General features: G+C 47.4%; 1 protein-coding gene and 1 long non-coding RNA gene across 3 annotated transcripts in view; one reads left to right on the top strand and one right to left on the bottom strand.

Moving 5' to 3' along the window:
• Positions 1 to 14,822, top strand: part of LOC102454855 (uncharacterized) — a 37,310-nt gene that overhangs the window by 17,615 nt on the left and 4,873 nt on the right. The window lies entirely within an intron of this gene.
• FERMT1 (FERM domain containing kindlin 1) overlaps positions 4,853 to 14,822 on the bottom strand; it is a 34,230-nt gene continuing 24,260 nt past the window's right edge. For both annotated transcript variants that reach the window (XM_006136010.4, XM_075925719.1), the window contains exons 11-15: positions 14,664 to 14,770; positions 13,535 to 13,756; positions 11,777 to 11,901; positions 9,002 to 9,143; positions 4,853 to 8,036 (exon numbers count right to left, since the gene is read on the bottom strand). In XM_006136010.4, coding sequence (XP_006136072.1) covers positions 7,863 to 8,036; positions 9,002 to 9,143; positions 11,777 to 11,901; positions 13,535 to 13,756; positions 14,664 to 14,770 — 770 coding nt within the window. In that variant the 3' untranslated portion in view covers positions 4,853 to 7,862. The remainder of the gene's footprint in view (positions 8,037 to 9,001; positions 9,144 to 11,776; positions 11,902 to 13,534; positions 13,757 to 14,663; positions 14,771 to 14,822) is intronic.

The following is a 14,822-nucleotide window of genomic DNA, read 5'->3' as shown; positions in this document are numbered from 1 at the left end:
GGGTGTGTGAGGGGAATGTGGAGAGTGTCTTTCTCCTTCTCAGTCAGGGATTTCTCACTTTGCTTTTTGCTTGTGTGTAGCCCCCGACCCAAAAAAGATTCCTCACCCCTACTCTATAGCCCTAGCTGAGAGCCAGCTGGCTGTTTCGCTCATGTGGTAGGTAGAGGCTCACGCACTAAGCTTCAAAGGTCGCTGGTTTGATTCCACCTGTCAGCCTTACACAAGCAGTGGTTGTGTTCTCTTTGGAGCCTTTGCTTTGCCAGGACAGTCAGACATCTGTGCATGGTAGCCCTCTCTCCTCCGTGCTAAGGCTTGAATCCAGGCACTGCTTTTCCTACAGACCTTGACAGCATGTGTGCACACAACTTATCCCAGGCCATGCCATTCCCTATCTGAAGAGGGCATGGAAACCTAGCAGAGCATCCAGAGACCCGAATGCTGATCTCTTCCTGGGACTTTTGGAAGCCATTGTGGTTTCAGGAGCAGCAGGAATGGTTCCCTTGTTGACTATGGAGTCAGATGGCTCGGTTCTAAGACAAAGCAAAGAGTTTGCTGACCTAATGCCTGGTCCTGCTGCCTTAGTCACACAAGTATAGGTCTGACCTATACTACTCACCCATGGTCAGTACAACTATGTGGCTTGGGGTGTGAAAAGTCCACACCCTCTCATGATGTTGTTATACCAACTCCCCGCCTCCCAGTGAAGACTGTGCTGTCCGCGAGAGTGCGTCTCCCATTGGCACAGCTGTTCCTCTCAGGGAGGTGGGTTAACTCCTGGGATTAATTGATGGAAAAGCTCTCTCCTTTGGCATTGAGCAGTGATGGGCCACTGAGGCTAGTGAGGGCTGCAGGGTTGAAATCAGTCATGGGCACTAACCATAACCCCAAGAGTAAGATTAGATACACTACTACCTGGCAGGCTGAATATTGCAAAACAAGTAGAAATGCTTTAATCACTCATGTTAATAGAACTGTCCTTAACTTCAAATAGTAAATAAAAGGAAGCATTTACATTTATTTTACACGACAGTATCAAATCCCAGCTGTGTCACGGTGTTCCAGCTCTGAGAGGGAGAGGGAGGAGCAGGGACGGGGTGTGAATCAGCTGATTCATGGCCCTCCGAAGTGCAGGGAGGGAGGGGGACAGGCTAGGTAAGTGCAGGGCTCTCAGTGCATGAGAGGCATGTGGGGGAAGGAGACAGAGAGGCAGTGCAGACCACACGTGGAACCCCGATGGGCCGTAGATTGCTCACCAATGGCATGGAACATCTTTGTTACATTGCTACAGTGGCACACCTGGCCCATGCAGCGTTTGAAGTGTAAGACTTACCCTCAGTTCTGAGGGACGGCTCGTTTGACCTTCACACAACACGATAGGAAACAGTAGCTCAGCTGCCCTAGACTTGCCTCAGCTAGTTGATCACTCAATGTAGGATTTGCCAAAACACTCGCCATGGGAGCTGAGTTAGGCCCGTGCGTAGAGCTCATGGAAATGCCACCTTCATTGCCTTAAATGCAACTTTTCTTTGGACTTCCCTCATCTCCAGACGCCCTAAAGACAGGGAGATGTACTGTCTTGGTCCTGAGCCATGAAAACCTTCTGGAAAATTTGCAATCTTGAGCTTAGTATTTATGGGTGTGACAGGGTGTACCAGCCCCTGCACTGGGGGTACTAAGCCTAACCAGGCTCAGCTAACATGCCCAGCTGGGCATGCTCAGACTGCAGCCCAGGTATGAAGGCCTGGAGAGAGGCCCAGACTGATCCGGTTGCGGAGGAGGAAGGCAGCATTGCCTAAGCTCCTGGGGTATGTCTACACTACCCTCCTAGTTTGAACTAGGAGGGTAATGTAGGCATACCGCACTTGCAAATGAAGCCCGGGATTTGAATTTCCCGGGCTTCATTTGCATAAGCGGGGAGCCGCCATTTTAAAAACCCCGCTGGTTCGAACCCCGTGCAGCGCGGCTACACGGGGCTCAAACTAGGTAGTTCGGACTAGGCTTCCACGAGGTGTACCGGTAGTTCGGAATAGGAAGCCTAGTCCAAACTACCTAGTTCGAGCCCCGTGTAGCCGCGCTGCACGGGGTTCGAACCAGCGGGGTTTTAAAAATGGCGGCTCCCCGCTTATGCAAATGAAGCCCGGGAAATTCAAATCCCGGGCTTCATTTGCAAGTGCGGTATGCCTACATTACCCTCCTAGTTCGAACTAGTGGGGTAGTGTAGACATACCCCTGGAGGTGACCAGCCTGAGACACCAGAGATAGGGCCAAGGATCTGGAGGAAGTAGCCCAGGGCGGGAGATTGTATCCTGAGGAACTCAGCATGTTGTGTTGGGATTCCCTGCTGTGCGAGCAGTGGCCCATGCCACTGCTAATAGGGCCCTGGACTGGGACCTGGTGGAGTAGGGAGGCCTGGGTCCCCCTCCTCAATCCCCAATACGTGAGGCCTGCACCTGATGCTAAAGCCTTTAGGCTGCACTGCCCCAGCGAGAGGGGGGTGGGTTTAGAACTGCGGTTGAGTTACAGTGCATGGGTGGTTGGGGTGTGGTTACAAGAATCCCAGGGATACAACGGCTCACCCTGGGGGAGGGATGAGTGCACCACCCCATGACAACGGGTAATGCATCCTCATGAGAAAAATCACACTTCAGCCTCACGTCACACTCTAAAAAGGCTGAGACAAACTCTGCCCCCACTTCTAGCTCAATCCTCCCCACTGGTTTCATGCCAAGAATTTACCCAGGCAGCATTTCAGGAGTTGGAAAAACAGCAAAGTAAATAGCAACAGGGCCATTCAGTTCAACCAGGGTAGAAATTAACAGTCTTGCCTTTTATTTTACGGACCTGATCTTGAAAGGCTCTGAGCACTTGCAACTCCCACCAATGTCAATGGCTTAGCACCTTACCCAGGCCCAATTCGGAAAGACACCGAGCATTTTCTGTAAGGTGCTGAACGTCTTCCTCAGTATTTGCCTTAGCCCTTGTGAGCATTTTGGATAGTCAGCTCTCCAAGGAATGGAGCGTGCCTTCCCATACGCTAGCACAGTGCCTAGCACAATGAAGCTCTGATATGACCATTAATAAAGAGCTAGTCATACTGATGAAAGCTCCTATGGGTGCGTTATGTTGCCACCATCCTATTGCATTCCGGGGAAGTAGTAACACTCTTATCTCTGTACCCCTACTCTCTGGTTCCTTCTCTTTCCCTTCATGCAGCTGATGAAGTGAGTTGCAGCTCACGAACGCTTATGCCATCATACAATTGTTAGTCTTTTAAGGTGCCACCGGACTCCTTGTTGTTTTTATAAAGAGGCTGCAAGTTCCGGTGTGTGTCTGTTTCATCCACCCACTTTCACATATCACCCTGCGTGGGCTATTTCTTTAACATTTCCTCCAAATCTGTACCAAGGCTTCTAGTGACAAGGCAAAGGGAATGGTTAGGATCTCAATCCAGGCCATTTTATCAGGCCTTTTTGCACAGACTGTTTTCACAGCTAAAACCAATCCTACCTCTGCTTCTCCCTTGATCTGAGTGAGTCAGAGATCTTATTGCCCGAGTAGGAATGTTTAAGATGAGGCCTACATTCCTTAATGACACCGTGAGATAAGCAGACAGCAGGAGGGAATGGTAGAAAGAGGCGATGGTACCAGGTTGTAAAGGCTCGGAGATGAATGTTCCCACACCAGGAAAGCAAAAAAAAAAAATTATGTGAACCTGAGATTGGAAGGATCCAAAAAACCCCTGAAGAATTACATCAAGAAACATTTTCAGGACAGGCCGGTCAGCCCCCAGAGCGAGCTCAAGCAGTGCCTTCTCTTACAAGCAGGTACCTAGTTATTTAGCCTCTGGTCTAAATAAGCCAGGAGTTCTGTGCACTGCATTCTGTTGGCCCTATGTATGCCTGAGAGGCCAGGACCCTCTCCAGTGTAAATCTCTTTTGTGGAATTCCTTGGGAGTCGGAGCAGGCCCTGGCGACGTAATGTTCTACCCTGGTCTGATTTAGCTTTGTGACATACCGAACAGGATGGCAATGGATTATTTAGAGCCAGAGTGCTACTTCCATAATGAATTTTGTTGTCCTCTGGCCAGCGGGTCTGTCTACATTCTGTCTGTGATGGCTAAACTCTTATTTACATGGAGTTTCTCTTTAAATTCAGGGCTGGGACTTTGTAGACACTTTTGACGGAATAGCTCTACTACCTGCATGGGTTTGTGCCTGCTGCCGTTACGCTCTTGAGGAAACCGGCTGCTATCAGCCAGCAAACATTGACTTCAGTGGGGCTTTTGCAACGAGGGTGTGTGGCACAAGAGCGGAAATGCCAAGGCACACAAATGGCTGGTGTGTGTGTGTGTGTGTGTGTGTGTGTGTGTGTGTGTGTGTGTGTGTGTGTGTGTGTGTGTGTGTGTGGCGCGCAGGGGGGCTAGCAAAGCACTACCTGCTACAGTGTAGATGGCAATGCAAAATGAGAATTGTAGTTGGTCCAAAAACAGGCCACACTCACGCTGGCCCCCCACAGCTGTTAAAACAGATGGCAACACTTGGTCATGCTCAGGGTGCCAGAATGGGTGGGTGAGGGGTAGGGAGCCCTCTGCTGTTTACTGGGTTAGCACACCAGCAAGACGAATGCTTGCCAGATAACCAGTTAACCTTTTACATCCCTACTATAAAGGAAAAAACAGAGGAGCAATGTCCTAGGAGCTCCGAGATGAGTATACAGGGCTGTTCTCTCGCATCAGAACAATGCCACTGTTTGAACCATAGCGAAGTATTAGCAAGAGTGTGAAACATGTTGCGAGAATCACAGGTCCGATGATGAATACCCAAGGGGGGGAAGGACAGAACCAGGTGGACAGTTTTATCAAATAAAAATTATTTATTTATGACTGGTGAATTTATAGTATTTATTCTAAGATTTTTAATAGACCGTGTTAATAATGAATTTACAGTATTTATTATATTTATTCTATGGCTTCTAGTAAAACGTATCAGAGATATAAGGATGGGAATGGCAAGGGGAATAGTCTCTAATCTTAAAATATCCAGCTACAGTAATTAAATAACAGTGATAACTACAAACTCTTATGTACTACCCAAAAACAACTACAACACTAAGCTTATACAACAGGAAAAAATCAAATCATACATACCAACTTACACAGCACACGGTACATTTCACAGACATCGGTTCGGTTGCAAAGGCCTTGGTTACGCCCGAGAGTCGGGGGAGGTGGCTGGTCGGTTGATCAGGCCGGCAGCGCTTGGAAGTATACGAGAAGGCACACGCACGGTGGTACGTGTGTTGCGAAGACCTCTTAGAGCGAACTGTGCCATGGGTATTTATCCCCAAATCTGCACATCGCTTTCCTGCGCTTGCATATTACCATATATGGCCCAATGGTCACCAAGTGGGGGGGTCTGTGTCCCAGGGGTTGGGCTGAAACTGTGCAGGTTTCATGTGACCAGGTAAGCCCCGCAGTTCTCATGCCAAGGTGACGGGTGGGAGAGTCATTCTATTTCCCCCTTTTCCACCTTCCCCTTTTCTAAAGGCAATGGTATGCAGGAAGGGTGCGGCCGGTTTCTCTCAAGGAGTCAAGAGTGGCCTGGCCAAACTTTTTTACTGGGGGGCAGTTTCTTTTCTCTAACAAAACCATGAACACTGAAGTTACTCATGTGTTCAATGTACAGTGGAATAAAACTCCGGATTTATGTAAGGGCTGGATCAGCAGCAATGGGTTCCAAGCTGGGCTAGAGTGGGAAAAGTTTCAAAATCTTACCGCACAAACATTCATATTTACACAGCCTGCCACGCAGGGCCTGGCGGCTAGCTGCAGCTTTACCACGCTGGGGGAACATGGAGGAGCTCCTCACAGAATGAGCAAAGGCAGAATCCTTCTTCGAAATCAACAGCCTGCACCTTGGATCACAAGATCGGTTCTTTAATTGCGTAGTGAGTGCAGGCATGCCTGCACTGCTGCCTCCCTGGGTCCACAGCACTGTGTTGCCTAGTGGCTAGTGCGCTGAAACGACCATGGTTCTATTCCTGGCTCTGCTGGGAGACCTGAGGCAAGTCCCATCCCTCCCCTGTGCCTCAGTTTCCCAATCTGATAATGACATTGACTTCCTCTGTAATGTTTTTTGAGATCTAACAATGAAAAGAAAGTTACCATAGCTACGATTATCATTAGCAGCTCTTGCGTAGGCTTTAAGTAGCATGGAAGGCCTGGTACCGCCCCTCTGCACCCGGAGTGAATTTCACTAATAGAACACCATTGGGTTGGACTTTCCTCCCACAGAAAGCTAAAGCAAGGGGAGCAGTGGTGCTAAAAGAGGGAATGCTCCTCTTCCTCTCCCTGGTGTGGGTGTATAATGCACCTCTACAACTCCCCCTCCTGTTTCAAGTCACTTGACCTCCTTCCCCACCCCGCTCATACACTCCACTGTAACAGAGAGAGACTGGAGTAAAACTAGACCCAAGGAGAGAAGAACGAGGCCCAGCAGCCCGAATAAACACCACCTAGCAAGGATTTTGAAGTGACAAGTAGGGATGTTGATTGTTAACAGATTACAGTTAACCAATGGGAGCTGAAGCAGACCCTTGCCCACTCTGTTTAATTGATTAACTGGCTAAACTTAACGTTTAACAAGTTAATTAATTAAACTGGATTTTACATCCCTAGTGAGAAGTCCAACATCTCAGGATGCACGAAATCTCAGGTGTGTGAAAGTAACCGAGGGGCTCGGTGCCGTATTTCCTTAAGTGTATCCATGGCATTTAACTTGTCTGCATGGATGAGTGTACCTCAATTTGCCTGTCCCATGGTCGAGCACTCTGTCAACAGTTGAACATTTCAGGCCTGATTTAAAATCCCTCGGAAGTCAGCATGGGCCTCACCACTAACGCCGCTGGACCTGTCTGTCCAACAAAGAAGGATTTTGTTTTGCAGCGATTGTGAATAGTATGGATTTGCTATCCAAAGCACTCAGCATTACGGATTTTACTACCAACGTTCCCACAGGTAATTTTGGTCTCATGTTAGATAACAACATAGAATAATTTGCCCAGAATTTAATGTCATATTCATAAAATAACAAGGGAGCCCATTTATAGGCTTATGTCAAGTATTAATAGTGGAGACATAGCCATTAACACAATTTGAACATCACAATTCAAATAGTTCCCAAAAGATTCATGTTTAGGTGCCAAGATTAATATCTTTATGCACAGGAGCGGTCTCTGACTTCATGCTTGTGAACAGTCCAACTAAGGCGTTCACTGTTTGCAGGGCTGTATCCTTAACTAAAACTCAGGGACTGATAGTTCTGTGTGCAAGACAGAGGACTAGAAGGACCATATTATGTACATGCCAGGCAGTATTTTGTTCCAGTACTACAGACTTCAAATATATATTTATATACCGTTAGCTCTATTCATCCTGCAATGTATAGAAAATGAGAAGGCAATGCCAGTTGCACAAATGTGTAACAGAAAACAGGACGTGTATCCCAACACCCTCATGTTCTGACCAGGATACTAAAATCAGTCATCTAAGTTAAACAGGAAAGAATGTTGACAGATGTTTCCCAATCAAGATAAAGTGAATCTTCGGTGACATCTTCACGTAGCATAAAAACCACCAACCAAAGGAGTCTCATTTCCCTAATGTTGATCAAGGGTAGGCTCATTCCACCTCGGTGACCTCAGTTTCAATATGTACCTCACACAGTGGAAGCATTCCCTGCTCTGACACAGGGTGAAATACTCTGTCTGTGTTGTTCTGTCAGTGTACAAACATAACCGTGTAGAGGAAAAACCTTACATAGTTTCTGGTCCTTTTTGCCAGCACAAACCAACATGGTTTCACCTTATTCCTGGCCACCAGTTAATTTATGAAACAGATCTTCATCCAGTGTTTCATTTTGGTCTTTAGAACGAGTTGACAGGAAGATGTAACCCCCAATGTATTCATGGACAATCTTGCAATCTGCACTCAGGCATGTGAAAGCAATGGAGACATTCTGGTCAAACTCAATGGCGACCTAAAGAGAAAAGGCACAGCAAAAGTCAGTAATGAAAACAAGCAGAGTCATGTCTGTACCTATCAGCACATGAATCTTTAGAATAGACTGAGCTCAATAAACACCATCTGGACGATAAATACCTACACACATACATGGCTGACACTGCTAATAAAAATGGTGTGGGAAAAGGATTTTGAATCAGTAGTATGCCTTTCTCCCCTCTGTTCAGCTAGGGCCCTCTTGTGGTCAAATCTCACTTCAATGATTTTGCAGGTCAGACAAGCAGCCATTCTGCAGAGCTCTCCAAATAAGGGTTTCTCCCCTCTTCTTTAGTTGTATTTTCTCGCCCTCCTCCTAATGAGGTGCCCTTTTCCTACAGGCTGGTATATCAATGATCTCAACTTAGCATCATACATGTTCATTCCTTGCCATGGTCCATTGCGGTCAGTCATTTGCAGATGCTAACTCACGTTCCTGTGGTTAACTGGTGCCTTTATGAACAAAATTCTTCCTCTTACATTCTGTTTTCAGTTTCCCAATACTTGGACTTACCGCTGGACCGTTTCTCTGTGCCAAAGTTCAGAGACCTCGTGCCTTATGCTAAGTGCTGAAGCTAATGTTGACAAGGGTACAGGGCTGTAGGTTCCCTGCATTACTTCTAAACATAAATAAAGGCTGAATATAATGAAAGCAAGGCAGTGGATATGTAATAAAGGCAAGCTAGCCTTACAGGCTGTAAGGAAGATAAGCTTTCAAGCTTCAAAATGCTCTGTGTTGCTTGAAAGCTTGTCCTTCTTGCCAACAGAAGCTGGTCCAGTAAAAGATATTACCTCACCCATTTTGTGCCCCTAGTATAATACCATGTCCCAGAAATGGATTATTTAATGAATCAGGCCAGTTTGGGGATTCAAAATGATCTGCTGAAAGCCTCTTCAGGGGATTGAAATGTAGGAGCCGGACACGAAGAGCTGTTCAGATTATACCTGACGTATTTCCCAGTTCACGTTCCACTGCTTCATACTGGAGAATCTCCACGTTGTGATCGGGTCCCCAGTGGCTGCATCTATCCTGATCAGCCGGTTATAGGAAACACCCAGAAGATCATCTTTCTTGCTTCCTTTAAACCTGGGGGCATAGGGGGAAAGAAGCAGAGTCATTCTGCAGTGTGTTTCCCTAGTGAGGCAGTTCACTTGCCCCTAATGCCAGTGTGGCAAAAAGTGGGAGGAGCCTTCCCGTGCTTTTGCACAGGTCAATCACAATGCACAACCACCAGAGGGAGCACGAGCAACACAAGATGTGGGAGCAATAGTGGGCTGGAACCTGGGGAAGTTTGGCTCCTTCTTGCCTTGCACCCTGCACTGCAGTCAAGAACATGGCTTGGTAAAACATGGCAGTGCCTATGAAAATACAGCAGACGACTGTACTCTCATGAGAATATGTATATACACAACCACCACCATGTCAGAGAAATCAAGGAAGATGGTATGAAAAATACAGGGGAAAAAAGCTTCAGGAAGTTGAAGGCTACTATCAAATCCCCCCTCACTCTTCTCTTCTGCAGACTAAATAAGCCCAAATCCCTCAGCCTCTCCTTGTAGGTCATTTGCTCCAGCCCTCTAATCATTTTGGTTGCCCTCTGCTGGACCCTCACCAATGCATCCACATCCTTTCTACAGTGGGGGGCCCAGAACTGGACACAATACTCCAGATGTGGCCTCACCAGAGCCGAATAAAGGGGAATAATCACTTCTCTAGATCTGCTGGAAATGCTCCTCCTAATGCACCCCTATATGCCATTAGCCCTCTTGGCTACAAGGGCACACTGTTGACTCATATCCAGCTTCTCAGCCAATATAATCTCCAGGTCTTTTTCTGCAGAACTGCTACTTAGCCAGTCGGTCCCCAGCCTGTAACAGTGCTTGGGATTCTTCCGTCCCAAGTGCAGGACTCTGCACTTGTCCTTGTTGAACCTCATCAGATTTCTTTTGGCCCAATCCTCCAATTTGTCTAGGTTACTCTGGATCCTATCCCTGCCCTCCAACATATTTACCCTTCCCCCTATCTTAGTGTCATCTGCAAACCTGCTGAGGTTGCAACCCATCCCCTCATCCAGGTCATTAATAAAAGACGTTGGAAAAAACCGAGGCCTAGAACCGATCCTTGGGCCACTCCACTTGAAACCAACTGCCAACCAGATGTCGAGCAGTTGATCACTACCTATTGGGCTCGACAATCTAGCCAGCTTTCTATCCACCTTACAGTTCATTTATCCAATCCATACTTCCTCAGCTTGCTGGAAAGAATATTGTAGGAGACCATATCAAAAGCTTTGCTGAAGTCAAGCTATAGCACATCCACTGACGACCCTATGTCGACAGCCAGTTACCTCATCATGGAAACAAATCAGATAGGCCAGACATGACTTGCCCTTGGTGAATCCATGTTGACTATTCCTGATCACTTTCCCCTCTTTCAAGTGCTTCAGAATGGATTCCTTGAGGATCCCCTTAGTGCAAGAGCCAGCTGGCTCTCAGCAGAGGTTGTAGAGCAAACTCATTCTCTCTCTGTGTAAGTGGTCTAATTGCCACTACATGGGAGAGTACACCACACTCTGTAGGTGTTACATAGACATGGAATATGGGATGTACATTCTAGGTTTTTCTTTTCTTTTTTTCTCTAATTTTGCTGGACATTTTGGGGAGAGGAAGTGTGACTGTGTGGTCAAAATTCTGCCCTCATATATGTGTATATCCCCACCAACACCTCACGAAGACACAGAGCAGCGTGAGATAGATGCTGTGAGGCAACAGCATCTAAGAGCAGAATTGGACACTCTGGCTACGTCTACACTGGCCCCTCTTCCGTAAGGGGCATGTAAATTTCAGCAGTCGTCGTAGGGAAATCCGCGGGGGATTTAAATATCCCCCGCGGCATTTAAATAAACATGGCCGCCGCTTTTTTCCGGCTTTTAAAAAAGCCGGAAAATAGCGTCTAGACTGGCCCCGATCCTCCGGAAAAAGCGCCCTTTTCCGGAGGGTCTTATTCTTACTTCAAAGTAAGAATAAGACCCTCCGGAAAAGGGCGCTTTTTCCGGAGGATCGGGGCCAGTCTAGACGCTATTTTCCGGCTTTTTTAAAAGCCGGAAAAAAGCGGCGGCCATGTTTATTTAAATGCCGCGGGGGATATTTAAATCCCCCGCGGATTTCCCTACGACGACTGCTGAAATTTACATGCCCCTTACGGAAGAGGGGCCAGTGTAGACGTAGCCTCTCTGTTTGGCCCCAGCTTCCAGCTGACAATAGAGAGCTGGAGGAGCTGACCGTTTGCCATTTCAATGCCTATCGTACATAGTGAGAACACAGAGGAGGAAATGATGCTTTTTCATCTCTAATTTGTATGACTGATTAAGCCTAGTTTACGCCTATTGGCATCTTACTTCAGTCAAACGCATCATAGTTTGTACAATGCCAAGCCCAATGGGGGCACGACAGGGCTTCTAAGTGCTACCGCCTAATAATATTTCTCTTACTATTTATTATTTGTATTACCATAGGCCATACGAGCCCTAGTCCTATGCCAGAAGCCCACCGTGTTCCATGCTGTACAAACCCAGAAGAAAGCTGGTCCTAAAACATTCAGGTATCCAGAATGCACAAGACCCTTTAAAATAAAGGGTGAGAGCATATTCTTAGAATGGGAATCAAAAGAATCTGAAAACCACTGACCAGGAAAACAGCAGGGCAGCGTGACATGATTACCTTACAATGTAGTATGTTAAACCAAACTCCGGGAGGGACTGCCACGCCTGGATAAAGCGCAACTTGGCTTCCACTAGCGACATTTGTGCCACGTTTTGGTGAGCTTCCAGAATGCGGGCGGCCAACTGTGAGAGAGAGGGAGAGAGGAAGATTTCAGAAGCTTGTGCAAAAGTTCCCTTTGTTTTCCTTAAATAAAATAGTGTCAGCTCCAGGCCATGTTCAGACACAAATGGCTCAAGATGGAGCAGTCACTGCTCTAAGTAAACAGGGTGCTATAGCCACTTAGGCTTTGTCTACGCGGCGGCTTTTGCATATTTTTGCATGATTTGCATAATTTATTCAAGCCATTTTTGCACAAAAACAAGCATTGTGGACTCTCTTTTTGCACAAGAACCCCATTTTGCGCAAGATCCTTATGCCTCCTCGAGAGGTTTTTGTGCAAAAAAAGTCCATGCTGCTTGTTTTTGCACAAAAACAGCTTGAATAAATTATGCAAATAAAGCGCAGCAATATGCTAATTTGCACTTCATTTGCATAGGCACTACTGGCAAAAGCCTCAGTGTAGATGTAGCCTGAGGGGCAGATCCTGACCTGTGGCCTTGTTCTGCTCAGGAGAGACGGAGGCATAATGGTAGCTGCCCAAGGCTCATTCTTTGCTGCGCTGACCCGTGCTCCAGCATAAAGCAGAGCAACCTCAGGGCTGCTCTACTTCATGTTGCTACCCACCTCCTCTAAGGAACATTCCATTGCTGGACATGGCTGGGATGTTAGGAGGCCCTGGCAAAACCCCCTGCCTCCTGGCTATATCCCCAGCACTGCAAGCCAGGCGTCGGGTGGTATAACGGCTCCTATGGTGGTTGCTGGTACTCAAAGCATGTGGGATCCTTGTGAAGCCAGACCGGCTGCATTTGACTGCTCTGCCTTGTGGGAGTGGTGCAGGGCAGTCGGCGTGCCCAGAGGGAATCTGGCCCTCTGTTAGCTTCCCAGCTGTGTAACTGGTATAATATGACTCCCGATCTCAGCAAGCCCAGAGCGACGGCTCATTCCATCACCCTGCACTGCCGTGGGCCAGCGATTCCTTGGCTGGCTCACTTCTGGGTCTGATTCTACATCCTTGTTTTCACCCGGTGCACTTCCCTGTTCCCACTTTGTGGGCGAACCCAGCACTGCTGCTACCCCAACTTGCCCCTCCTGACGGCAGCAGCCCCAGACATGGAACGGAACTGCTGTGTGCAGAGTCGCTCCTGAGCAGACCTGCTGAATACACTGCCCCGGAGCCTGGCAGAGCACCGGAGAAATGGACCCTGCTCCCCTGCTGGGGTGGGCAGATCAGGTTTAAAGTCTGAACAGCGAGAGGGAGCGAATGAGAGAAGCAGGCTCCATACTGACACGGGACCAATGTCACTCCTTCATGCCCATTGCAGTCATGGCTCTGAGCAAACTCTTCTAGGGCCTCACCACTTCCCCGGTGCCTCCTTCTGGGGCGGAGGCTGCTGGCTTTGGAGGCAGAGGGATGTCTGCAGGGGACTTGCGGGTGAAAGCCAAGTGTTGAGGGGCTGTCTCTGTGCTTGTTTTAAAGAGACAGGCCTCTGCTTAAACCCTGAGGAGGAGAATTATTATTGCGGCCAGGAGCTACCCAAGAGATTTCCCAGCGCCTCTCTGAGCTGGTCTGACTCTGGGCTGCACCCCACAGAGCATCAGAAGCTTGTCAGCTCTCCTTTCCCAGGGTCAGCCAAACCTCAGTGGAACCAGCCTTACCTGTTTGGACTTATATTTTTTGGCATAGCGCGGCGAGACAAAGCATTCCGGTTTCATGCCCATGCTCTCTGGATCAGAGACCACCTGCGGAGACATGGGCCGGTTCTTCATCCTCAGGAACGAAAGGATGTTCTGCACCTCGGGCTGGTAAGAGCTGTCTGCCATCGTTTTGCCCTTGGCCGCTAAGTTACAAGCAGCCATCCAGAAGGCGTATTGATTTTCCTGCAAGAAAAGCCCAGTCATTTGAAATTGCTGGCCAAAGTCTCGCTGTTTCTGGTTCACAAGCAGTTTGTTGTGACCATTCAGCACCCCAGTGGAAGCTGTGAGTGTTTAGTTTGGGCGCGTGGGCACGTAGCAGTGCTGCTCTCTGATGGGGTGAGTGACTCAGAATCAGTTTCCCAGGAGACAATTCTCTTTGAAGTCCAAAGCTGCTTCCCGGGAATATTCTGGGTTTGTTGATATTCCTGATCAGTACAACATGCACAGGAGGCCTGACACTATGAAATGACTAGCATCTGTAGCTCCCAGTGACTTCAGTAGCAACTGTGAGTGCTTGGCATCTCTGACTCCCGGGCATAAACAAAGCAGAAGCAAAATCAATGTTTTATCGAAGTAAATATTTGTGGGAAACAATTTTGATACATTCTCCAGCATTGGCTACTGAGCCCAGTGAGCAAAATAAAGTGCTTTGGAATAAATCCAAGGGTTATTTTCCATGGAACTTTTTATTTTTTACTAGAATGAATAAAAAATTCTTAATGACACATTTTAATACCATTGAATTTAAAAAAACCGTGTTTATGCTTTTGTGCGTGTGAGAGAAAATCACGCTCATGTTTCAACTATCTTCTCTACCTCTTACTTTTCCAGTGGGGGAAAAAAAAACATTTTCATGTCTTTAGATATTTGTCACCATGCGTGTATCTGTTTCAAATGGCTCTGTGTAAATAAATGCAAGAACTCTGTTTTCACCTGTCCACATGCAGCATCCTGTCTGACACATGGATTGTGAGATCTCTGGGGCATCTTTATTTAGCTCTACAGGGTCTAGCGCAGATGCTTGATTTGCCTTCCGTGGATGCCATAAGAATAATTTAGAATGAAGAATGTGTCTTGTCTCTCTACTCACATTATCACATCTCAAATACACTTCATTCATGCCATCAGCCACAGGAATTAGTAGTTTAATTCCAAATTTTCTCCCTGCTACGTTTACATCTGGTACAACCTCACATCCTGAGGGATGAAAAGAAATGAAAGATACATGTATTTAGTTACCACACCTCTG

This window comes from Pelodiscus sinensis, chromosome 3, assembly GCF_049634645.1.
Source record: "Pelodiscus sinensis isolate JC-2024 chromosome 3, ASM4963464v1, whole genome shotgun sequence".
Taxonomy (NCBI): Eukaryota; Metazoa; Chordata; order Testudines; family Trionychidae; genus Pelodiscus; species Pelodiscus sinensis.
This window is presented reverse-complemented; position numbering and strand designations above follow the sequence as displayed.